The sequence below is a fragment of the Nilaparvata lugens genome, chromosome 10 (genome assembly GCF_014356525.2).
Source record: "Nilaparvata lugens isolate BPH chromosome 10, ASM1435652v1, whole genome shotgun sequence".
NCBI lineage: Eukaryota > Metazoa > Arthropoda > Insecta > Hemiptera > Delphacidae > Nilaparvata > Nilaparvata lugens.
In genome coordinates this window covers 28,955,894-28,983,242 of record NC_052513.1, presented here as the reverse complement: position 1 = coordinate 28,983,242, position 27,349 = coordinate 28,955,894, and the positions used below count along the sequence as shown (strand labels likewise).

Sequence of the window (27,349 nt, the reverse complement as noted above, 5' to 3'; positions counted from 1 at the left end):
GTTATCAAGAGTTTTAATTGCTCGATTTAAAAGTAGAAGGCTGCCCAACTTCTCCGATTAATGATGAATGCATATCAACCATCAGAGCAAAATAATATGGTTAATTAAGAACAATATTATTGTCTTTTATACTTTAATATAGATGATATTCATGTTATTAAGTTTGATATCCTTAATAATGTTAACTGATTATAGTTTACTGTGATACTTGTATTTTACTCTCATAATATACTGTAAATTTAATGGTATCATACCATATATCACTTTCCTGTCTAAATGCTTGAATGGCACTGTCAGCGGCTCTTATCTCTGTAAGAGTGGCTTGCAATGCTTTACCTGGCTCACACCCAGGATAGTTCTTAGTGCCTTCTCCTGAATCACCAGTGGTCCTGTTGAGGGGCACTTGCGATGCTGATCTCCAGGCCACGATGCTATATCTCAAGTGAGAAGCAAACAGAGCGTGGTATGCAGTGATAGCTTCCTTATCTCCTGATATGTGAGTCAGCTTCCCAATCTAGGTACTTTTTTGCTGTAAGGCTGTTGGGGTTTCATCTTGAACAGGAAAATGTCATGTGGTGAGCATACTGAAGGCTGATGTTACGGGTTCAGCAGGGTGATTTTCATGAAATTGAGGTGCAGTAGGCCCATTTCATCTCATCATCTCAAAATCTGTAACTTCTCTTTTTTCCAGAGTATGATTTTTTAATGGCCTAAACCTGCGGAACCAGAAGAGGGCATATTTGAGGGCAATAAACTTATATATTCAAGAGTTGATAATATTGGTGACCTTGTTGAGCAGTTCTAAGACTGTGTTATGAAGTAGTTGATGTTCATGGGGTTTTAACTACTGAGTCACATAGAACCTGCTATGTACTGTCATCTACAGTCAAATTACTTCATTTTTCCAATTCATTATTCACGCCTTCTTTATTTTTTCAAAGAAATTCTTCTCTTTTTGCAACTGCCTGTCATGAATAACAAATTTAGAGTTGGTGACGATCTCACCTGTAGCTCTGTACATTAGTATTCTCTCAAGTATGTTCTATTTCAGTCAAGTTTTACGACGTAAAACCGATCAATTATTTTAGATCCGGATCAGTAAGTTAAGGAAAATATTTATGATTTATGACGAATTTGAATTCTTATATAAATATATATTTAAATACTTTTTTATCGTTTTTACAGTATTGGTTTTAAAACTATTAAAAAGAAGGATTTCAATTTATGAGTGAAAGCGAATGATCATGACTTCTATCGGTTTTCAGTTCTTGTATCGTTTCGCTAGCGTCGCAATCGCCATATCAAATTTTACAAAATGAATTCAGATTCCCTTTGAAGTCTAGACTAAATTGTTGTATACCTTTTATTCAGATTTATTTCTGATATTTATTTTGTTCGATATGACAGCTTGAATTCTACTATTTTTCAGCAACTTCAAAATAACAAGTAAGTTCTAGCCAGCCTTCTGATTTTGTTTGAAGTTTTATTGAAAGCCGAACGTTTGTTTGTCATTTGTTTTTACACTTAATTAATTATTAATGTAATACTACTAATACACAATTATCGCATACTGTTGATTAGAATAAAATAAATTGTTCATAATCATTTCCATTTTTAAATCACAGGTTTATTTTCATCTAATTGGGGAAAATGTCGAAGCGCCCAGCCGATGGTGAGAGTTCTAATGGAAGCCCTCCACAGAAGAAGGTTCAATTCGAGCCGGTACGAATTGGACCAATATCAACTCTGGAGGAGATGGATATCAAAGTTTTACAGTTTCAAAATAAGAAATTAGCCCAGGTATTTATTATGTTTAACTACTTTTTGTTTTGCAATAGTTGAGCTACTAAGATTAACCTCAATCTGTCGTTAGATTCAAGGTACCGTAGGCGTATTTATTATTTTTTTACAATTTTCAACAGATGTAATTATTTATAATTAGGTTCATTTAAATGCCTAAGGTTTAATACTAATTTTGTTTTGAAGTCTTTGAAGTCCTCAAGGTTTGAATGGTATTTAGATTTATTGCAGGTGATTTTACATCTCCAAGCTTGAGATAGCTTTTGATTTGATGCCAGCAAGTCTGAATGGCTTCAGTTGGAAATTCAATAATTGATGAAGAGATTATCCACCATTTTCAAATTGTAAAATAAGAGTTCATGAAATTTTGATAGATTGATAGGCCTTCAATATTCCATACCAGTAATATCGTAGTATTTATGTTATGCTCACATCTCACAAAGGTTTTTGCGTGACTAATGGGAGGGATGATAAGATCAAACGTCTTTAATTTTTTTCTAACTACTGGAATGAGATTTTGAGACGCAAATCTTATTTTAGTGTCTATTTGCTTTAAATGAACTATTCATTTAAATTATATAAGACTAGTCTTGTGAGCTTCTGTTGTATTGTTACTTTTTTGTTGGTATTGTGTTATTTTATGTAGGCCTATGAATTTTTACTAAGAACTAACTAATTTGAATTTGGGTGAATATTCTTTCATTTGAACTCTCTTTCTCTTTTTCAGAGAATTGAACAAAGGAATCGAGTCGAAGCTGAGTTAAGGCAAAGAATCGAACAGCTCGAAAAAAGACAAACTCAGGATGATGCCGTTCTAAACGTAGTGAATAGATATTGGAATCAGCTGAACGAAGATATTAGGGTCCTTCTTCAGAGATTCGACGCGGAAACCGCTGATGAGTCTGAAAATAGAAGTATGTTCTCATTTTTACTCACTGAAGTTCTTGTTTTTAAATTAACTTGTATATTGAAGTGGAATGCATCACTTGAGATTCTTCAACAAAGCGGTTTAAATTACCTTATTTCAGCATTTAACAAAATTGATGAAATTGAGGCCAAGATAGAATGAAATTAAAATTCTCAAGTACCCTTTTGAAATATTTTATCCATTAACGACAACATGTTTTGACTATTAATTGGTATATCCATTCGCAAATGATTATGAGTTACCTGTTACTTGTTGTAGTCTTTTCCATGGTCCTTGACCCGGGAATCTTCTGATTTTCTTCCCAATCAATGGGGATTCATGATTTGCGGTGATGGTATGTGTGGTAATCAATTTATTCTCCCAAAGTATTGTAGGGCCTCATAATTAGACATTTTTTTTAATTTCTGGCGAAAGTACCGTTTTCCTGTATTGTCTTGAGCTCCTTTGGCAGAAGGTTGAAGAGTCGGGCCCCTGAATAGGTTGGCGATTTTCTGAATTTACTAAGTCTGTGCTGCTGGAGATCAATGTCGGTTCTATTTCTGTTCTATGGTCATATCTATCACCCCTAAATTTTGGTCTTGTCCTCATGGCCAATGTTGCTACTTCATATGTATAGTAAGACAACTAGGCTGAATGAAAAGTGCCCTGCAGAGTTCCATCATATCCCTTCTCAGTATTTTTTCAAGTGTCCTTTTTAGTATCCGCAGAACTTTGTCCATACTTGTCTGGGCTGCAGATCCCCATGCCTCTATGCCATACTTCAGGTGAGAAGCAAATAATGAATTTTACGCCATGAATGCTGTTTTTTCCTCAGTAATCGTTTGAATTCTTCTGATTACAAAGATGGCTGATGAGAGTTTTTTGCACAGCAGTTCGATGTGATTTTGTCAAGTGAGGTGACTGTCAATCAGTAGGCCCAGTAATCTAGTACATGTCTGTGCTGGTGTGTTAATGCTAATCTGATCCTCCATTTTCTGTTTTTTGTGATGAAGCGAATGTGGACGGTTTTATTTTCATTCATGATTAAATGTAGTTTGTTGCATATCTGGTTCGCTCCATCAAGTGTTTTCTCCACCACTATGTTTCCATGTTTTTCAGTTGGTACTAGGATGGTAGTGTCGTCGGCGAAAAGGATACAGTTCTTCTTATGGCCCATTTCTGTGGGGAAGTCGTTAATGTAAATTAAGAATATCAGTGGCCCCAGAATTGACTCCTTTGGTACACCTTTATAGACTGTTCTTAGGGAGGATTTGTAGCTTATAATGCTCTTTTGCTTCAGATGGTTTATCTCAACAGTAGTCGAAACGTGTTGTGGTGAGTAAATGAAACATTTCATAAATGAGGGTACCTATGTCACTTGAAAGTGTTTACTTTTATTCTATCAGTTGTAGTAGCCCTTGCAATGAGACTCCTTTTAGATGTTTATCCAGTTTATTTTTCAACTAACTGTTTATTTTTACATCAACACGTAAGAGAACTATAACTTAATTTTATTTTAATTTATTATGATTTAGTTTAGCTTGGCGGTCAGTTGATGATATTGGGATGTTCAATCATATGAGACGTAAACATTAACCAACTTATATGATTGCAACATTACACCCTATAAGGAAAAGTGCTTCTAAGATGAGATGCCATCACTTCTAAAGTTTTCATCTCAACTTGAGCTATTAGTCAATAATGTGATGAGTATTCATGTTCAGCGTACAGGGAGCATGCATACGTGACTCACTGATGGGGCCCAGTGCTTAACACATGTCCGGACTTGGCTTAACATGAAACATGAAACCACTACTCTGTGAAATTAGTGAGACAGTCTCTTAATCTTAGATAAAATTAAGTGCATCATGTGATTAGTCCATATCAGATAAGATTTGATAAAATAGAAAAATAAATTGAATGGTAATGTGAATGAATTTTGACTCTTTGCATTGCTAAAGAAACAGCACAAGTTTATTCACAGCAGCCAGCTACATAAGTTAGTGAACACAGATATTCAAACATTAGTTTGAAAAAAATTCTTCAATATGTGAATATTTTTTAATTTAGTGATAATAATGTGGAATATTTCTTCTGTTTGGTTTCGAAGCATCTAAATTTTAAAATCTACTTTGTGAAAATAATTAAGGACTGAAAATTGTGTGAAGTAAATTATTACAAGACTTGATTTCGGACTATGTGAAACCTTATCTAAATTTGGGAGAGGAATAGCACAATCAATAAAGAATAAAGTTGGCCATGAACTTTGAGTGTATTTACTATAGGCTATTATATTATGTGGCTAGGTGCACACTGCAAGACATGATAGAATCAGACACGTTTAGTCATGTGTACTTTAGTCACATCATACTAAATGTGTCTGATCCTGTCTTGTCTTAGCTAACTGGTGTGCGCCCAGCCACATAATAATAATAATAATAAAAAATTATAGTAAATACACTCAAAGTTCGTTGCCAACTCACTTTTGATTATCTATGTTCACTAACTTTTGTAGCTCACTGCTGTGAATAAACTTGTGCTGCTTTTTTAGCAATGCAGAGTCAATATTAATTCATATTACAGCGACGATAATGTTAATTGCATAAACACTACCTTAAATACCTCATTATCTAATGATAATTTCACTAGAATACGAAAAGTTTGGTGTGTTAGTGTACGATGTTTGGTGGTGTGTTGTGTAGATGAGTGCGAGGCGACAACGAGCTTCCTGATGCAGCTGTCTACGTGGGACAAGGAGGAGTTGGACGACAAGCTGGCCAATCGGGTGCAAGTGTCGAAGCGGGCCGTCGCCAAGGTCATTCAGGCCTTTGATCGGCTCATGCAGCGCAACGAGAAGATAACGCTGGCCTTGAAAGGGGAACTGGATGGCGGTCAGTTTCCTAATTTATTGTCAAGAAAATTTAATAAGGATAATGCTCTATTGCTTCTAGTATCTAGTTATAGTCAGTGCCATTGGTTAGTTTATTGTGACCACTGCCGAGGTGGTTGATAAAAGAAAAGATGCATTCTCATTTTTGCTCTAATATTGTTTTATATCACTTCCAATAATATTATTAACTGCTAGTTAATGACAGATGCAAATGAATGCGAACGAAGAATCAATTCAAACCCATTTTTGAGGATATAGCTGTCAAATGTGACTGCCTTGAGTTGGGAATTTCTCATAATTTAGCCTACTCAAGATTTGTAATCTACAACTTACTATAGTTCATACAAAATTACTTCAGACTTGGAGGGACATGCGGAGCAGAGAAAAGTAGGGATGCAGCTACGGCGATGTTTCTTGTTGCAGTGCTTTAAAGCGGGCAGCGTAGTGAGTGTTGAACTGCTCATGATACGCATGCGATGTTTCCTCTCTGGAAGCACTGAGTCGACTGAGTCTCATCGACAAATTGGCCCTTCTTTCTATGACTCAATTAATCATTGTAATTGACTTATCTCCCTCCATTTCTTTGCTCTGCACATACCTCCAAGAAGTAATTTTTCATGGACTATAATATGTAATTCATTCAATATTGTGTGTAATGAATATGTATTATATTCAACGCAGTTAACTGATTTATGTAGACGTGTTCTTCAAGAAAAACAATATGTTGTCATTCATATCACCACATTACAATATTGATTCAACAGTTGTTCTGTATATGATACTACTGAGTACTATCAGTAGTTGAAAACATTGATATTTTGAAATATCCCTGTAATTTATTTGGACCAAATATGTTGTTAATTCCTCAGTTTAGTTGTGAACACTCATTTTTAGCAGTAAAACCATTTATTTTTGATGGGAAAGATACTCAATTCAATTGATTTATGTTGTTCTTTCAGATGAAGCTCCAAAGATGGATGAGACAATTCGTCAAGCAAACATCGAGATTCAAGCTGAAAACCGTAACCTCCAGGCTCTGAACACTCAACTTCACAAGAAATATCATTCAATATCTCTCAAGGTAATTTATATTTGTTTATTTCATTTCTTGGTATTTATTTAGTCATATTTAAAGAAATAGTTTTAAGCCCGGGCCACACATTTGCAATGTTCTGAACTCACTCCAATCTTATCACGGATGACAACTGCCTTAAATGGAGCATGCCACCCATGTCAGTCATGTGATCTGTCCCACCACCTCCCATCAACCCCACAGAAATATCGGACATGAGTAGAATCGGAATGCTGTATGATAAGTGTGCCTCGGCTTTTGTGATCGCGTGAAAATGATAGATATACCGTCAATAATCTTCTTTCCAGCCATTTATCACTTGTATTGGCACTCAAGTGAAGAAGTGGCTGAATGATTGAGGCAGTCCACTCATACATCAATATCGGGGCACCGAGCTTCGCTCGTTAGTTTTATTCATTGATAAACAGAACACAATTCTCTAAAATGATCGTGTTTATATTTCACAGCTGGCTATATGTCATCTTATGAATTTCGGGGATGCGATATTTTGATTTTTCACATACTCACTCGATCACTCACTTTTTTACTATCCACAACTGTTTCAGCCAAGGATGAATTATCCTTTTAATGTCGTTCAGCGAGTTTTCCCAAGGATGAGACCTAGTGCAATCGAATTTTTATATCATAAAACTACTATGTTCCAAATTTCGTGGAAATCGTTAGAGCCGTTTTCGAGATCCGTTGAACATAAATAACCAGATATAAAAATACAAATATACAGAAATTGCTCGCTTAATATAATAGGATCAGTAGCAGGGATAGGGTGAGATTGGACGCTCATAGAACGACTTTCTATACAACATGTCTACAGCACTTGGCCAAGAAGATTTATAATGCCCAATGCCCTTCTAACAAAGATTCTTCAGCTGGACTATGAAAACCTATTTAGAAGATTGCGGTTGTGGCGGAAGGATAAATAATTCTATTACATTAGCGAACTAATGAATTGATTTCCAACTGTGATATTCTTACTGTTTACTTCTTGAATATACAACATTTGTGTAATGTATGTTGACTATGTTAATGTGTTATGTTTTATTTGTATGCGACTGTATTGATATGTGGTGCAGATTGCGGAAGCTTTTACTCCTTTCGAGGGACACCGTATTCATTCAATTGCAAGAATATATCCATGCAGTCAACTTAGTTATTCTTAAACACAGTGACCTTGAACATACCTTCTTACTTTAAACAAGTGTTTCGTGGTGCATTACAGATGGCGGAACTGCAGGACGACGTGACGGGGAAGGAAACAGAGGCGGCTGAGCTACGCAACCAGATCGACGACATGCAGTACGAGCTGCTGAAGGTGCAGTCGCGCAACGACAAGCTGGAGCATCACCTTGCCGACGCCATCGAGAAGGTCAAGGGCTTCCAGCAGATGCACGGCGACGACACTGTCAAGACCACCCAGCCCACCACTGTCTCGCAGAAGAAGGCAAGCCTCTCTCACCCACTTTCCTACACTGCTAGCTTAGATCTCACATCGATTAGATCTTGAGCACAAACAAACAATCCATATTAGAGTGGCGCCAAAGTCACTGCACAGTTGGTTAGAGCAAAACTTTTGAAATTATTTCTCACGAGCAGGTAACTCGTGCTCCGCAAGGTTCTAATTGATAACTTGACAAACTGACATTTTTAGGTAAAGGGATCTTGAAGAATTGAAAATAGGTCTATAACCTTCCTCGGTAATTAAGAATCTATATGCAAAATTTCAAATTAATCAGTCCTGTAGTTCAGACGTGATAATGCGTCATTCGTGAATTTCCTATTCCGTACGTGTATAAGCCAGTTCTTTCCTTCATCATAGTTTAAATTACAAACAATATCTACAATTTTGTAAATAATTGTTCTCCGTTTCCATTAATACATTTTCAAGTTCTTTCTCGAACACTGTTCCATGAATTACATAATAGTATTAGTAATTATAATAATATTATAATGCTCCATGAATTACATAATAATATTTGTATTTATAATATCACAGGCTAAAACTATTTTACTAGTCTTGTTGGTATTTTATCTTCTTTTATCAACCAATTCCAACCGCCCAGGGTACACAGTCGATTCACGATTATTAGGCTATATTTTTTCCTATGATATTCGCTAAAACTATACTTGAGCTGTGAACAGACTTACGAGCCATAATTCATATTCATCAGCTGATGGTATACTTATTATATCTGTATTTTCTGTATTTACGCGCATAGGCGCGTACACAGCCTCAGAAGACTAACCATTCATTCTCATTCCACTATTAAAAATTGAACAATGAAATACTAATAAACTTCAGCTCGTTCATTGATGACCCATGTAGTTCTGAGAAACGTTTAATTATATGAGTGAGACAATGACTCATAATAGAATTTCGTTTCGGAGTATATTGCAGATCAACCATTCTTATATCTGTTCTAATTTACTTCATTTTCACTTTGTTATTGTTGTATGCTATATTTTCTATTTATTTTGCAGGTGGAAGAACTGCAGAAAGAACTGGAGGAAGTGCGAGAATTGGCAAACAATAGGCTCACTGAATTGGATAAACTGCATCAGCAACATAGGGACTCATTGAAAGAAGTGGAAAAATTGAAAATGGATGTAAGTATTATGTGATATTATAGTATTATGCTCTGTGGGTTTTCTCTTTCGACTAATTTTTTACTGAGTGTTGTTCCCTTTATCGGTCTGTACGATAGTATAATATTTATTAACACATTTGAGGTATTCTATCAATTAAAAACAAATGGTGCTAATGCTCATTAAGCTTTGCAAATGTTTATCATCATGTCTGTTTTAATAGATCATGAAATATGTAGGAGATAGATCTTTATCATATTCTTGATGGGACCTCACCACCAAAAATAAACCATATGAATCTACTTTTTTATATTCTCGATAGGATTATAATAATCGGATTATGATTAACATATTTCATTTACACGCTTATTCCCGAGCCACTAACCCTCGTTCATACAGAGTGGTATGATGGAAGTCCACCCACAGATTTTGGCGGTACCTTGTTTCGTAATTGTGAATTGAAGCACCAGTATTATATTCATATGCCTTTTTATAGAACAAAATGACTTCAAGAATGTAAAGGCTGGGTAATGTCTGAATTCTATATTGTTATGATTGGGCGACAACCAGTTCTAATTGAATATCTTGTCAATATTTTTGTCGCCCATTCCTAGAGTCTAAATACTTTGGTGGAACCGCTCGAAATCCAAATAATAGTTAGCCTACAGTAATCTTTTGAAAAATACATTCATTGTTTTTTGCGTCTACGTTACAATTAGTAGCGCAGTTGCTTTAAACTTACTTAATTCCATCTTAAATACAAATGAAAACTCACAAAGTTCTACATAATGAATCTCAAGTGAATAAATCAATGAATTCAATTGAAACTTTTTTTCTCAATCCAATTAACATTGCTTATTCTTATTGGAGGGAGATGTAGGTTATCGAATCATTGAGGTGCAATTAATGATGTTTAGATCAGACAACTGCCGGAAAGTGTGATAGTGGAGACGACTGAGTACAAGTGCCTGCAGTCGCAGTTCTCAGTGCTCTACAACGAGTCGATGCAGCTGAAGACACAGCTGGACGAGGCCCGTCTCCAGTTGCAGACCTCCAAGAATGCCCATCTGCGCCAGATTGAGATGATGGAGGTATGGTAACTATTCACATCATCATCTATTTATACTTGAGTTACAATCGAGTGTGACTTAAGCAACTTCATTAGTAATATCTTTCACCATCTCACTTTCCATTACAAGCTTCTATAGTGAGATTAACGTGATAAGGTTACTGAAAATGATGGGACTAAAGATTTGCACCCTCTCTGTAACTTTAGTCTGTATAAAATGAGATGAGAGTTTCTTTGGATGGAGGGTCAAGTCTCAACTTGTTTTATACAAACTATACCGCCTTTTATAGTATATAGCTGTGATTCAAGATATTCCGGTATATAGAGTTGCCAATTCTCTATAACTACCGCCTTCTTTAAATATTAGATTGCTGTAATTCAAGATATTAGAATAGAATAGAATATTTTTATTTGTTCAATACAGTACAGTCATATGTATCACAACTATACAATTGAACATTGTCAAGTACAAAAAAATCTTAAATATTTAATATAATTCATAAAAATATAGATATAGCCTATATGATATCATATACAATTGTCACATAAAAATTCATTTACACTATAAAAACTTCTTTCAACAAGGAACTTATACAGATCGTTTTTGAAAGTCATGCTTTTAAAATCTATATTATTATGCAACTTGTTTAGAAATTTTGTCCCTATGTAGCTAGTTTTTTCTCAAAAAGAGTTAGCCTGTGAGGCTGAACGATAAATTTGTTCCTGTTTCTGGATCTTCTAATGCTAGCTTTTCCCTAAGGTAGTATCTTGTTCACATGTAACTTGTCATTCTATGTTCTTGTTAATATTATGAATATAGAGTGAATGAATTTGATTTGAATTACTAATTTTCATTTGTAATTCACCTTTCTCAATTCAAATTAGAAATTAATGAATCAAAATCCTATTTTTACAATCCATACATAGAAATAGTTCCAGGATAACAAACCATACATGTGCAGATAAATTATAAAAATGTTGACCAGCCTCATTTTGTTCCTAGGGGTTGCTTTGGACCAATATCTTTCAAGGGATTGCTATACTAATTAGCTCTGTGGGAGGATTGCATCTGGCATTTTTGCACTCCGACAAATAAGAAGATTGAATGATACCAAACTGACAATGGCAGTCTACCACTCACTAATAATGTCACACACCCGCTATACCATTGTCGTGAGGGGTGGGTCTTGCCAGAATTGGAGAGAAAAAGACTAAGGGCAATTGAAGGTATTATACCTACAGAGTCCTGTAGACATCACTGTATAGAACTAGGCATAGTAACCGTTCCCTCTATTTATATCTATGAGGTGATCAAAAGAGAGACTATGTCTAGAAATGCTGATACACATAGATACAATACAAGAAATAGAGGAGACTTTGCTTCACTGTATCACAGAACAGCTCTTTTTGAAAAAGCCAACATATATGGGCCTTAAATTTATTAGAAAGCTTCCTATTTTGAAAAATTGTGAAGATATCCATGTTTTTGAGGAGTTTTTTTGATGGTTGGAGTGTCCCATACCACGGAAGATTTTGTGTGTGTAGAGAGGGTTCCTTTGTGTGATTTTCTTCTCCTTTTTTGTGTTACCATATGTATTATAAATTTTGACAATTCCTATACTCTGATAAGTCTCTAAGAAGCTATTGAAAACAAACAAACAAAATTTGGTGTTTTAGAGCGACGAGCTGATGGCGCAGAAGAAACTGCGCAACGAGGTGATTCAGCTGGAAGACCTGTTGGCGCAGTTGCGCAAAGAGTACGAGATGTTGCGCATTGAGTTCGAGCAGAACCTGGCGGCCAACGAGCAGACGGGGCCCATCAACCGCGAGATGCGTCACCTCATCACCTCGCTGCAGAACCACAACCAGCAGCTTAAGGGCGAGGTGCATCGCTACAAGCGCAAGTACAAGGACGCCAATGCCGAAATACCCAAGGTATCTCACCTCATTGAATTCAAAAGAAAACAATTGAAGATTTGAATTTATACGAGGGTAATTTATTTTCAACCTCCGATTGGTCACAAATAAAATAGGCATGTATATAAAATAATCATTTTTCACCAAAAGTGACTTACACTAATTCTTCAACAAAATTTTTGTGAAGGTTGAGGCATTTTTTATACCTATGGACCACCCTAACAAAACCCTCTTCATAAAATGGGTTTAAGTTGGCTGTGACGTTGTTTTGGAGCTCCTCGTTAATTTTATTATGTATGGAAGCTCTTCTCTCAAAGTCACGTCTTGAGTTTGGGGAAAAGGTATAAGTTACTAGTGACGAAGTCAGGTTAGTATGGTAGGTTATAGAAACTATCACTCTTGATTTGCTGAAGATACCATTTGGTTTCACCAGCACTGTGAGTCCGAGTTGTCACTGAGTCATCACGACGATTTTTTGAAAGTCATTTCAACTGACTTCTTCATTCTCGCATAACATTCATAACGTTTTCTGCGTAAATTTGAATCATTTTTCGTTCGATTTATGTTGAAATAATGCATTTTGCTTACAAAAAACATAGGCCATGTTTGTGGGCCTATAACTCAAAAAGAGAACAATTGACGATCTGGCCGAACCGATCATACCGTGTTTGATGGGGATGATAAGCTATTCAATATTGAATGACTAATAAAATTCTATTCAACTCTGTGAAAATCGCTCCCTCCCCCCAACCGCATGACTGTATCTTATGATATGAGATCGGAGGTTATGAAAAAAACTTAACCCACGTATATTACAAAACTGTCATGTAAACCTATGTGATTTCTTACGGTATATAGTTGATTAATTGACAACAAATATTGAAAAACCCCAATTCCATGTTAGCGTCTCAAGTAACTGAAATCATTGCACACACATTTCAAGTATTTTCTCCAGTACCATATTATTTTTAACGCAAATTTCTGTTGTTTTGCAGTTGAAGAAAGAGATAGAAGACTTGACGGGCAGACTGGGACAGCTGCCTGCGCAGGAAAAACAGGAAAATTCATCATCGGAGTCGAGCAAAGAGGAGGAAATGGAAAAGTCGAGCAGCATTATTGGCATGGACAAAATCAAAGACGAACCTGGTGGCATGAGCATCAAGCGGGAGCCTACCGAGGAAGAAGCTGAAGTCAGTTGTATTGATATTTCAATAAACTTCCAAATTATTTGATTTTTCAATCGTACGAGTGTAGCTATTTCCTACTGATGACCAGGTTATAAATGTATATATTTTTTTTAATTGACTTTCAATATTCACATGAAGATACTGAATATACCGAGGATGGACATTGGCTCATTTTCAGTGTTATTAATCAATTTATTCCAATTTAATAATTACAACAAAAATATTCAATTTGTAATTCACAGTACACCTAACTATGAAAGCCCATCCAAGCAGAGCTTACTCCATGTGATTCCGTAGCCTAGTTGGTAGCACGCGCGACTTTTAAATGAAAGTTTGCGGGTTCGTGATCAGTGAAAATAATTCTTTTGCCGGGAATTTTCAACTCTTAAATGTTTAAACTGATGAAGATTATGCACGTAATTTTGGCAAAATAATTAATAATCATGCACATTTTTCCTGGGCTTGTGATTGTAATCTACAACACAATACCTGCTAGTAAGACATAGTAAAGGGTGCTTGAGGATTTTTATCATTTCATTATTTCTTATCATCCATTGACCGCATATGGAAGAAGGTGCATGTGGATTTGTCAATAAAGTTTTTGATTCATTATAATATACATGTAACTTATGTAAAAGTTTACCTCCCCTTACATTGTCCATTATTTGTTCTAAACTCCTCAGCCATGTACACGCATATCTCCAGTAACTCTCTCTTTAACTGATCTCTGAATTTTTTACCTCAGTTTCCTGAGTCGTGCAGGAATCTCTATACTTATAAAAGGCTAAGCCCCAACAGACTGAAATCACACCACAGCCCAAACTACTGAGCCTAAAAGCTTGAAATTTTGCACGATTGTTTATGGTAGCCTGAAAACATCCACTAAGAAAGGATTTTCAGAAATTTGCCCCCCTGAGGGAGCTGGGGCCCCCCCAAAATTTTGTACTTTTGAACCACTCATTTCACAGCAAAGTCATGAAGAACTTTTTTGTTCAGCTACGAAAAAAAATTAGATCTATGCAGAAAAATCTCGATCAGGAGCACAGGGGGGTCCAGGAGAGGGCATTTTTCGCAAATTTTGATGTAAAATCACACTACAGCTCAAACTAATTGTCCTACAGACTTGAAACTTTGCACAAATATTTTTCAAACATGCTAGACGCGCACTAAGAACGGATTTTGAGATATTTTGCCTCTAAGGGTTTCAAAGGATGGAAAAGGATCCTATTAAGTAAGGTTATGAACATGGTAAGGTGAGTGCCATATGGAAATGAGATAATTTATTTATTGACATGTGATATTCTAACATATGTTGTAATCATTGGAAATAACAAAATAATATGATAGAAATTCAAAAAAGAACATCTGTTCTGTTATTGCTTTCTACCTGATTCCACTCAACCTCAATAATATTGTTCTGATAATTGTTAAATATGTTTAATAATATTATAATTATTGATATAATAAAAGTATTGTTTGATAATTAATTATTATCATTAATATAATAATAGTATTGTTTTGGTAATCAATAAATATTTTTATTTCCACAAACTCTGTATAATTTATAATGGTGAATGTGGAACAGCTGCATCAAAGAAATTATCTCAAAAACATATGTTTAGGAAAACCATAGTTTTGAACTTCGTTTTCCTGATGCAATGTATAAGCCTACACGTGGCATGGCATGTATTATTAATTTTTCAGCTAGAAAAGTTTTTTGAGACTGCTAAATAAACGTCTACAGTTTTATCAATGCTGTATCGGCAATATGAAAACGCATGCAGTTAATATGTCTTTAAATAAAGGTGTTGATATCTACATGATAATTATTCTCTACCATTTTTATTTAATTAAAATTTCAAAATTATTCAAGCCTTGATACTGTAGAATGATTGACTCACTGTACAGTCAGTCGAAAATTTTAATATTGAAATGAGGGGTATTTTGGCAAGCTGAACAAAAAAGTAAGGTCCTATGCACCTTTTTGATATTATTTCTTCAAATGAAAAATGAGTTTTGTGGGTTGTCAAAACTCCCCCTGAAAGAGAACTATTCATTTTATCCTATCTTTTAGTAAAATAACAATGATTTCTGCATTGAATAACATCTATCTTGCCAACAAGAATCGAGCTCTTTGTGAATTTAGATATGACCTACACTTTAGATTTATATAATTCATTACGTCAAGTTTTCATTTTGTCAAGTTTTAAAATAGACCCTTGCGAAGCACGGGTTCTTGCTAGTAAAATTATAAAAGCTTTCATTTTTATTATTCCGATAATTGTAGTAGTCCTATAAGGAAAATAAAATATATTTGAACCATTGTAGTACAGATCGAGTTCGTTGATAAACGAAACGATCCCTCCAAGGAACTTTCTCCCTCCAAAGAACTTTTATTTGCTGTTATTTCGAGTTCGTTGATAAACGAAACGATCCCTCCAAGGAACTTTCTCCCTCCAAAGAACTTTTATTTGCTGTTATTTCGAGTTCGTTGATAAACGAAACGATCCCTCCAAGGAACTTTCTCCCACCAAAGAACTTCTATTTGCTGTTATTTCGAGTTCGTTGATAAACGAAACGATCCCTCCAAGGAACTTTCTCCCTCCAAAGAACTTTTATTTGCTGTTATTTTAAGTCTTGTTTTACTAGGAAGATATACCTCATAGATTGTCACGACAGGTTTGCAAAACTACACTATTATTGTGTTCTTGCTGACACCCAAGTCTTTATACTATATTAGAATGACTTCTAGAGTAATAACAATAATGACATTTCCTAGTTGGACCCCGGTCATCATGGAAGCTACGCAGTTATTACAGCGAGTTATATAAAGCGAATACTATGAACACTATCAAAAAAATAATTCATTCAATACATTTCACTAATAAGTTACCTCACAGGTCTTTGAATTTTTCTAAAAAAAAAAAAAAAAATAGAAAACGTTCACTCTTATTTGGAAAATTTAGTTTATCAGCTATTTGAAGTCTTCTATTCTCAAAGAGAGTGAATTGTCATTAACAATGAAGAAAAATGTTGAAGGTCCTGGGATGCTACATCCTGATATTAAAATTTCATCATCCTAATTGAACTCCCCATAATTCGTTTTCAATGTAATAACTCTCCTTCTGGAATGGGTGATTACGTTGTAAAATGAAAAATATAATGTAAAATTTCTCGCAATCCATTCTTAATGGATGAACTGCCCATCGTTTCTTCCTTCTACCGCCTAAAACCGTCTTTTGAATTAGGGGATTCTCAGTGTGAATCAACATTCTAACAACAGCTTCTGGGTCCATTGTCTTGCGGAGTGACGACTGACATAAGCTACAGCTCATGTGACGCTCGCATCGTGACAGTCTAAACCAGTTTTTTCTCGGGAGTAGATGATCGCCTGTATCGTTCCCTATTGTGCCCGAGGCTTTAATTGGAAAAGATTTATTTTTATAGTAATAATTGTATTTCCTGGTTAAATAGAAAGGTGAGTAATGTAATTGATGTGGTTGCAGAACGAAGCCGTGGCGGGCGGTGAGTCGGACAAGGACAACCAGCTGACGTCACCGACCATCAAGAAGGAGAAGAGTGGTGGAGGTGCGGGCGGTGGCGAAGGTGGGGTGGCAGGTGCAGGGGGTGCGCAGGGCGGGGCTGCGGGTGCGAACGTGAAGCGGGAAAGCGTCAAGAAGGAGCCGCACCGCGACCAGCATCGCGGCAAAGACGCTAAGGCGCCCGAGTCTGAGATTGTGCGCGATCTCAAGGCTCAGCTCAAGTCAGTATTTTTTATTTTCAGCTCAAGTTTGTTTCATTTTATTTAATATCGGGGCACCGTGCTTCGCTCGTTATTTATTAATTTATTGATAAACAACACAATTCTTTAAAATTATTGGGGAAGGACTAACAGGCACATCCCAAAACTGTTTCTTCCCCGAATTTTGATTTACACACTATAAATAGTCCAAAAAGTAGTTTATGTTCCATACACTTGAATTCAGGTCCAATTTTCAGTCCAAACATTTGAAAACAGAAAAGTTCTCATTTAGATTGTTTACAAACCAAATTGAATGAAAAAATAACACTCACTAATCACTTAAAACTGTAAAATAATGATTAACTTTGAAAATTATGATATACCCTAATTTAGAATGATATACCATGTCATGTCAACAAATCAAATTATTCTGATAAAGTCGATTAAAATTTCTAGATAATATTTCTCATGAGATAAACTGATTGATTATACAGCTGCACATAATTCTATCTCCCTCCCACACAGGCACACGCATCTTCTGTTATCAACAGACGACGAAATTGTCATCTGTTTTTCCAAGGATGAATTATTATTATCCTTTTCATGTCCTTCAGCGAGTTTTCACAGGGATGAGACCTAGTGCAATCGAATTTTTATATCATAAACCTATTTCATGAAAATCGTTAGAGCCGTTTTGGAGATCCGTTGGACATAAATAAATAACCAAATATATAAATATATACAGAAATTGCTCGCTTAATATAATAGGATTTAATATCAAATCGAATTTATTGCCAAATTCATGTAAATAATTCACAAATACATGAAAAACAAAATATCATTCTCAACTTATTCATTGGGAAGGGAACAACAGGCTTGAAGCCCTAACCTGTTCCTATCCCACATTTTGATAGAAATTAGTTTTTGGATGATATCGTTTGCATTTTTTTTAAATTCTAGAAATTAATATTTCACTCAACTTGGGCTGCGTCAGATAATCCTATCCGCTTTAAAATATGGCCCTTATTATCCAGGTCAGCTACCAACGTAACGTTTCACTGTGTATTTTCGACGGTACACCAAAAACACAAAAATAATACACAATTGTGACAGGCAAAAACAATAATTCTTAATAACTATATCAACTATCTAAATAACAATAAAATATTTTAAATAACTATATCAACTATCTTATTCTTATACGGGTGGAGGTAATGACTAATAAGGCATAAGTGAAACACTTGTTCGCCAGTAGAAGTAACGAAGCCTTTACTGGTTGTTGCTACTTGTTTGTCTCTACTTATACTCTGAATAAAACAAGATGAGCCTTGAACAAAATATCCGCGTTGCTAAATTGTGCGAAATTGATATTGTTACAAAAATCACAGTTGCTGAATTGCAAACTGAACGTGATTGTTAACCGGTATCCTCTTGTAATCTTTATTCTCTTGAATTCATCTATGTAATTATATCGTGGCTTGGTGTACGAATCAGTGAGTCATCATTTTTGTATTAAATACTTTTGATCAGTGAGAACAAGATGGTCGAAAGTGAGAAGTGAGAAAGTAGACTATTGTGTGCTAGATCTAATTTACTCATTGAAAAATTGTCTCTTGAAACTGCTTTGTATACTCTCACATGTCTCGGCATAGGTCGACAGAATCAACGAAGCAGTTACTTGCCAGATGCGAAATTGTACAAACACTTCTCCTCATAGATTATTCAATTTTATTCAAATAAAATTAAAATTACTACCTTGTTTGTTTTCAGCTCATCATTAATTTTAGGTATACTTTTCTGGCAAGGGTTTTATATTGAAATTTATTATAAGTTATACATTTATTTTTATATATTTTTCTATTTTATTTGTAGAAAAGCGCTGAACGACCAGAAAGAGTTGAAACTTCTTCTGGACATGTACAAAGGTGTCAGCAAAGAGCAACGCGATAAAGTTCAACTCATGGCTTCGGAAAAGAAGATCAGAGCCGAGTTGGAAGATATGAGGCAACAGCTCAAAAAAATGCAGGTCAGTCAAAAATTTTTAAGTTCTATAATTTTACTCCATCCATACTCAGTTCTAACTTGACATATTATCAATATTTTCTATATTCTCATTTCATTAATTATTTCTTTGGAATATTCTGTAGGACTCAAAAAAATGTCATAACTCATATTAATTCCACAGTAGTCGAATTTCTGTGTCTTTTATCCACAAAAAGTATTTTTTCTTGTTCAGGAAAACTATCATTCTAATCTATTAATCCAAACTATTAATATTGTGTTATTCGTATTTGTCTGTTTTATTATACCTTATTTTAAACAATACTGTATATTTTTTCTTTCTCTAGGAGAGCAAACGAGAAGAACGGAAGAAGTTGGCGGATGAAGATGCTTTGCGAAAAATCAAGCACTTGGAAGAACAGGCCTACCAACTTCAGAAGCAAGTTGCCACCCATAAACAGGTGAGGATTATCACTTATATGAAAGTATTAATTTATTCTATCTTCACTGATCATAGCTTAGTGTAATTGTTTTTTCCTGGACAATTTATTCTGAATATTAAAAAGTATTGACATTTTAAGGTTAGTTCTGTTCACTAGACAACCCTTTTACCTACTATTCTCAATTGTAGTGATAACAGTTACTCGACCAAATAAGTAGAGTAGAGTTAGCTCGGTAGAGTTAGTATGCCAGTTACCCGACCACTAACTCTACTATTGAAAACCAGGCTTTATACTTATTTCTTCTGTAGTTTTCTTATAAATAATTATTCTGTTGTTTCTGTGGGCTGTTTCTATTATACGTGCATTTTGAATAACGTTGTGTGAGAAATGGTTTTTTTATTTATTTGTTTGTTTGTATATTTATTTATCTATTTATGTTTGTAGGGAGTGTGCTGGCAGGAAGAGGAAGCGCTTCTGAACGAGATGGAGGTGACGGGGCAGGCGTTCGAGGACATGCAGGAGCAGAACTCGCGCCTCATCCAGCAGCTGCGAGAAAAGGACGACGCCAACTTCAAGCTGATGACCGAACGCATCAAGTCCAACCAGCTGCACAAGCTGGCTCGCGAGGAGAAAGATGTCCTCAAGGAACAGGTCAACACGCTTACTACGCAGGTCAGATGAACATTCATTCATTCATCTTAGTAGTAGGCCTACAATAAGGACAGAGTCGAAACTGTTGAAATCATTGAGAGAAACAACAATCATTTCATAATCAAATATATTTTATTCCGTCAAGTTTTAACAGTGAAACAAGAAACAAACTCAATACTAAGGAATTTCTCCACAAAGACTAATCGTCTGCATGTGGAGGAGAGTTCCATCGACAACACAAGCATACCTATATTGATATCTACATAACTTTAAACCTTGAATGAATGAAAATTTTGCTACTTGAATGAATGAAGATTTGGTATTTCTCATATTTTCCGTTTTGTGTAGTTGAGAAGTTGATATTGTGGTAATTATTCATATTGAATGAGAAAGACTAAGAAATTGTCAAAAAAACCGCAGATTTATTGATACTTAGAAAGACGGGTTTCGGAGATATATTTATCAGAGATTGACAATGGTGTAATAACCGAAACCGGTCTTTTTAAGTATCAATAAATCTGTGGGTTTTTGACAATTTCTTAGTCTTTTTCATTCAATATATCTCATATAGTTAACATGTTGTGTAACATGTGTAATTTGGAAGAAATAAAATCTAAGTAACCTATTTTTTTCAAATTGTTCACTTGTTCACATGTTTTGACATTTATGTCATTATCAAGTACGGTAAATGAATAAAATTGAATAAAATATTGTTTACTTACAACATGTTTCGACATTTATGCCGAAATAAAATTTTATTTTATTCATTTACTTGATAATGGCACGAATGTCGAAAAATTTAGTAAGTAAACAATTTAAATAAGTACTTAGATTTTTATTTTTTCTCTCTATGTAAGAGTAGCCCTAAAGAAAATAAATGTAACATGTGTAATTTTTACGTTTTCATTAAATGGTTCACAAGTAGAAAACTATGAGACTGATTTGACTTTCGATATATGACTTCACAAATTAAACTATTCAATTATCAAAGATTTCTGTAGGTGAGTGTTATACATGCCACATGCCATTAAAGCTTAGCTACCCGGTTTCACCCGACTCTTACATTTGACATGTCAAGTTTGATGAATCATTTGTCAGGCATTTAATTGATAGATTAATTGTTGGCTAGGTGGAGGCGACGAATGTGGTAGTGAGAAAGCTGGAGGAGAAGGAGCGCATTCTGCAGAACTCACTGGCCACCGTTGAGAAGGAGTTGGCGCTCAGGCAGCAGGCCATGGAGATGCACAAACGCAAAGCCATCGAGTCTGCGCAGTCAGCCGCTGATCTGAAGCTGCATCTCGGTCAGTTCAGTTCACTCAGCCGAACACTATAAATTCTACATGAAATTTGCAACAAAAAATGTCCAGTAACATTTTCTTGTATCGACCTCAGTTTTCAAGATTTTTCGGTATTTTAAAGATATTTTTTGAAAAAGTCGATAACTAGAAAAACTATCAATCAAAATCTTATTCTCAGGATATGGTTGGAAAGAGAATAAAATAGTTTTTTTATATTTTTGGAAAACGTGAATAACTATAGGCCTAGAAAAATTTCAATCAAAATGTATAGCTAAGGATATGATTGAAAAGAGAAAGAGTATAGATTTTTCGAGATTTTTGAAAAACGTCAATAACTAGAATCAAATCAATCAAAATCTAATTCTAAGGATAACGTTGGAAAGAGGAAGAAATTTTCAGTTCATATAATTTATTTCTTTGTTTGACGTTTTTGAACTTTTTATGAGCGCTCAAGTTGAAAAAAGTGAATTCGTCGAGTTCAAAGCCAAATTTCAAACCAATATACTTTCTATTGTTTACACAGAATGATTCCATTTTAAATGATTAGCTTGAGATTTGGAAACAGTTGAGTTTCTATTCCTACAGGAGAACAAGTGTTTGTTTCACTTATGCCAGTAGTCTTCACCTCCAGCCATATAAGGGTGGGCACACACCAGTTAGTCAAGACATGACTAGTCACGTTTAGTCACAATACTCACATAGTTGCTTATGGAGCAACACACACCGATTAGTCATTGTTATTAGACATGTATTCATAAGCAACTATGTGAAGTGTTGTGACTACTGAACGTGTCTTGTCTTTTCTAGCCTAGCCTAAGTATAAGATAGTTGATACGACTATTCAGAATAATAATTATTGTTTTTTTATAATTGTCTCAACTATGTATTGTATTCGTGCTTTTGGTGAGATAAATTTAATTTAATTTTAATTTCAAATCAATTTATTTTCCATTTTTACAATATATACAGAGCATGAAACTGAACATATACATAGTCACTGAAACAATTACCATATAACTAAAAAATCACAATCATACCCTGAAGAACATTAACAAAAATTAAATATACATGGAAAATAATCCCAAAGGTTACATAAACCTGTTAGGGCAGAAAAAAAACTACTTGAAAAAAGTTTACAGTTTACAAAGCAAATTAATAAAGAGTAGAAAAAAACTAAAAATACAAGAAAAAAGGAAACAGAACTTCAGTATCAGTTTAACATTATTACACTATATTACACTATAAACAATATTAATATTACTAATATTACACTATAAACAATAACATTACAAACTAAAAAGAATGTCGTGCTTACCAGTTGTAAAAAAAAGTGGTAAATAAAGTGCAGCCCTGCAGATCAAACAATATTTTCATAATAACCGGGAACATCTTCATGTATCAGATGGCTATGTAATTGAATTGAATTGAAAAAAAATTAAGTTTGAACGCGTATAATCTTATTTGTATAGCTAGAACTGATTACAAGTTGCTAGTCACTAGATTCTAGTTTTTATTTAAGTTATTGCCCTAGTTATTAAACTATTGATTAGACAGACTATCAAGCTATAATTGTGTCAAAAATGTTAGTTTGCTCAATCGTTTGGATGTTGACTATATTTATTAATTTTTGTATTTGTATTTCAGAAAAGTATCACGCGCAAATGAAGGAGGCGCAGCAAGTGGTGGCTGAGAAGACGAGTGCACTGGAAGCTGAAGCCTACAAAACAAAGAGACTACAGGTAGGTCCAATCGTCATCTATCTTTCACACTATCTTATCCACAATACAGCAAACACAACGTATAAGTTAATACTGTAGAAATGTTTGACACAAACATTTTCGTTTAAATAATTGTTCATGGAAATTTGGGAGAGAATCAATAAAATTCATGGTTCATCCTGTTCTTTCTCTTTCAACCATTTCCAAGATTTGTGAATTGATAGGATTAATCCTTCTCATTAAATGAATTAACTTTATACTGAAAGACACTATGATACATATATACCCTACATTAACTGTGTTTCTGTATTATGAATACGGAATCATTGATCAAGTATTCATTTTTAGCCGACGACATACTTTGGAATAATCATTTTTTTCTGGATTAAATTTTGCTAAGGAATAATAAAGATATAGTTTGTAATAGTACAACTTTACTTTATTTTGCTCAAATACGTTATTTGGCTCTTCAGTCCTGGGTGGACTTTGGCCTCCTCAACATGGCACCTCCATGTATCGCGCTCCTGTGCTCTTCTCCGCCAGTTAGTCTCTCTCAGCACACGGAGATCATTCAGCCATCTTCTTCTTGGTCTTCCTCTTCTAGTTTCAATCATCATTTCATCCATCATTCTTAATAGGTCTCTCTCCTCTCTCATTCTCACCACATGTCCCAATCATTCATTCTTCTTGCCTCTATGGAGCGAACAATATTTTCTTTTCAAATTAATAATAATAATACTTTTTTCTTTTTCCTTCGTCCTGGTACACCCAGAAGAAGGGAGTTTATTACAAAAAATATAACAAACAAAAATGAAAAATACACTTATAAAAATAATAATAATAAAATTAACGAATTGCTTCGTCAATCTCATTATTATACCTAGCTCTGCAGTTGCCTCCATCGCATATTGGTCCCCATATCCTTAAGAACATTTCCTTTCAAATGACCTCAACGCTCACTCATTCTTGTTCAAAATTGTCTATGTTTCAGCTCCATACATCATAACCTGTTTTACTAGTGTCCTGTACATCTGTTCCTCTGCTCTTCGAGATATTAATCTGCTTTTGAAAAATGTTCTGGTTGGCATAATATTTGCACTATTGCCCATCATAATTTATGTTGCATATTTCAAAACTCGTTCTGTTATCGACTGTCAACATAACACCAAGGTATCTGAAATTACTGACGCCTTCAACTTCGTAATCATATGTAATTTTCAAGCAGTTCACCTGTCTTCTTCGTTCATTTGCAGATAAATTTGTAATAGCTATGAACTATTAACTAACTGTAACTGCTGTATCTAAAAAAATGTAATTTCCTAATGCTACTAATTGCATTGTCATTGAAAAAGACTGGCCCATGCATTGCATTTTCCATGACAGTGTGAACCTTGCTGTATCTGAAAAAATGCAATCTACAGATGGAAATTTTTTTTTCAAATCATTTATTTGCCATACAATAAATACATATTCAATAAATATATTATTAAATAAATAAATTAATGAGAAATTGCATTTATTCAAATGCTATTGAATTCATAATTATTGTTAAACGAAAATCCAAATTAAATCTAGCTGTTAGCCCTGTTGTGAATATTTACAGTAGCTGAAGTCTTCGGGATGATTTACAGCATATTAACTACAATAATAACTATTAAAATGCAATTTCTTAACGCTTTCGGAATTGGTGTTGCAGGAAGAAATAGTGCAACTGCGAAAGAAAACGGAGCGCATGAAGAAGATTGAGCTGGCGGGCACACTGGACGAGGTGATGCTGGAGGAGATCAAGGAGTACAAGGACACGCTGACCTGTCCCTCGTGCAAGGTGAAGCGCAAGGACGCTGTACTCAGCAAGTGCTTCCACGTGTTCTGCTGGGACTGTCTGCGCACGCGCTACGAGACGCGGCAACGCAAGTGTCCCAAGTGCAATGCGGCTTTCGGTGCCAACGATTATCATCGGCTCTATTTGGGCTCGTAAACCCTACCATCCTACATACGTAGTGCACTATCTATTGCTCATAGATGATTCAGTCACGACTAACATCTGGGCTGTCATTTCGCTGCTGCCTTTCCCACGTGACTGAACCATCTATAACTGAATTGTTGTCATTTACTGAAGGTTTTTGATATTTTTAACATAAAGTCGTGTCCATACTGAACAAATGTTCGACATACATGTTTGTTGGGGAGCTCTGGGACAAACATTCTAAAAAGTTTGGACAATCGTTTGTCAAACAAAAAATTACTGTTTTACCAAACATTTTCAGTGTTGACAGCTGTAAAACATAAAACCTGTTCTCCCCACTTACAAATATTTTGTTTGGTGACGCGTTCACACTGGCCCAAGGGCAAAAATTGTTTGTCAAATATAATAAAATTTTCCCAAACTGTTTCAACAAACATGTTTTCGAAAATTTGTTCAGTGTGGACACGGCTTCAGAAACGCAAGTTATTCTCAACTTGAAACGCAAGTGCAATGCTGTGTGTGAAAACAACCAATTTTATTGCCTCGATTTGAACTTGTAAACTAGCCTATTGAATCTGTGAGATCAGAGAAAACACAAGTTGATTTCAATTTTTTATGGAACCATTAATTTCTTTACGTTCTACCATAGTGAACTAGAGATGAAATTTCTTTTTCCTTTATTCATATTAGAGAAATATTTCAACATGAACCAAAATACACAACTAAATTCTATTGAGTTTTGTTTTAAACTATTCCGAATACACCCAGTGAGTGAAAAGTATCTTATTTAATGAATTATTAGATAATTCATATACATTTTTGAATTCAAATCCTGGCTCCAACGAATACCCATTTTTCATTGCTTTGGATCTGATCTCACTTGTTCATTAAATTATGAACTGTTGCTGTAGACTGATTTGTATCAAACTGTTTTTCTGTAGGGTAGTTGTAGAGGTGATTTTATATTATTGAATGACAAATGAATTGAAATAGTCTTAACCACTCATTGAAGTAATCAGAAACTAGTTTCGACTGATATTTCATTATTAGTCTAGTAAACATTTCTATAAAGCAACTGGGTTGTTAATCATTATTAATCGCTAGTAAACTAGTAATAGATTCATATTAGTGATTAATGTTGTAACAACAAAACCTAAATGAGATCTAGGGAAAACCTAGCTCCTATTGTTGAACATTTATCAATCTATAGTAAATAAGAGATATCGATTGTAAATAATAGTTATTAAACTAACAGTAAACTACAGATGCTAACTGTAGATTGATGTAGTGAGAATGGTTGAGTTCAAAGACACTGATCGGTGAGTGAACGATGAGATCGGTGAGTGAACGTGGCTCTGAACGAAGTACTGTTTTGTCGTTGAACGATGCATAGACTCACAATACATAAGACATAGAAATACATAATTTGCATGCATAAACTAGTAGGAGCGATGCGATAGACAGGCCATTACGCGCATTAATCATGGGGGAGGACCGCGCCGCAGCGTAACAGTGCTACTTATCCCCCTCCCACTACCGCATCTATGATCGAAACCCCCAAACTATATATATCATTGGATTCAGGAAGAGACGGCCTACAACGTTTATCGGGAGCTTTTTCCTCTAAGTCGGCTAATGACTTGAATATTCGAGAAATAACAAAAAGTCCATAATAAAAAAATACATTTTTCGAGATATTTTATTTTTTTACGGAAAAACTATGCGGTTTATCGCAAAAATGTAGAGGACCACATTGAAAGCCAGTTATGTGTACATAATATTGAGAAAAAATTAAAAGCTGTACTATGAATAGTAACTGCAGGACAGGCGATTTTATAAGCGTGCGTTTTTTACAACTTACCCCCCTCCCCCCCCAAGCTGTCGACCACCCTGGGACGTGACGACATCGAGTTTCATATACACTAAAGACCCCCTAAAAATAATCCGAAGTCAAATTCTCTGCCTCTCTCATGTATGCTCAATGTAAGCCAGCGCCTGGACTAGATGGAAAAGAACGTGGATAGAGTAGCTGAACGTAAACAGACATGGCTAAATACGAGGTTGTTTACAAATAATGGACTCCATTA

The 27,349-nt window shown here is 35.0% G+C and overlaps 1 protein-coding gene across 1 annotated transcript; it reads left to right on the top strand.

The window, feature by feature from the left end:
* The first annotated feature begins 1,274 nt into the window (after positions 1 to 1,274).
* Positions 1,275 to 26,579, top strand: LOC111064187 (E3 ubiquitin-protein ligase Bre1). Its single transcript, XM_022351879.2, has 17 exons — positions 1,275 to 1,446; positions 1,626 to 1,800; positions 2,528 to 2,714; positions 5,410 to 5,598; positions 6,557 to 6,678; positions 7,907 to 8,128; positions 9,166 to 9,291; positions 10,188 to 10,361; positions 12,017 to 12,274; positions 13,252 to 13,446; positions 16,950 to 17,206; positions 19,058 to 19,211; positions 19,534 to 19,647; positions 20,074 to 20,301; positions 21,410 to 21,581; positions 23,223 to 23,317; positions 24,993 to 26,579. Exons 2-17 carry the CDS (start codon positions 1,651 to 1,653, stop codon positions 25,272 to 25,274), a joined length of 2,925 nt encoding a protein of 974 aa, XP_022207571.2. The 5' UTR covers positions 1,275 to 1,446; positions 1,626 to 1,650; the 3' UTR covers positions 25,275 to 26,579.
* Positions 26,580 to 27,349: the final 770 nt, after the last annotated feature.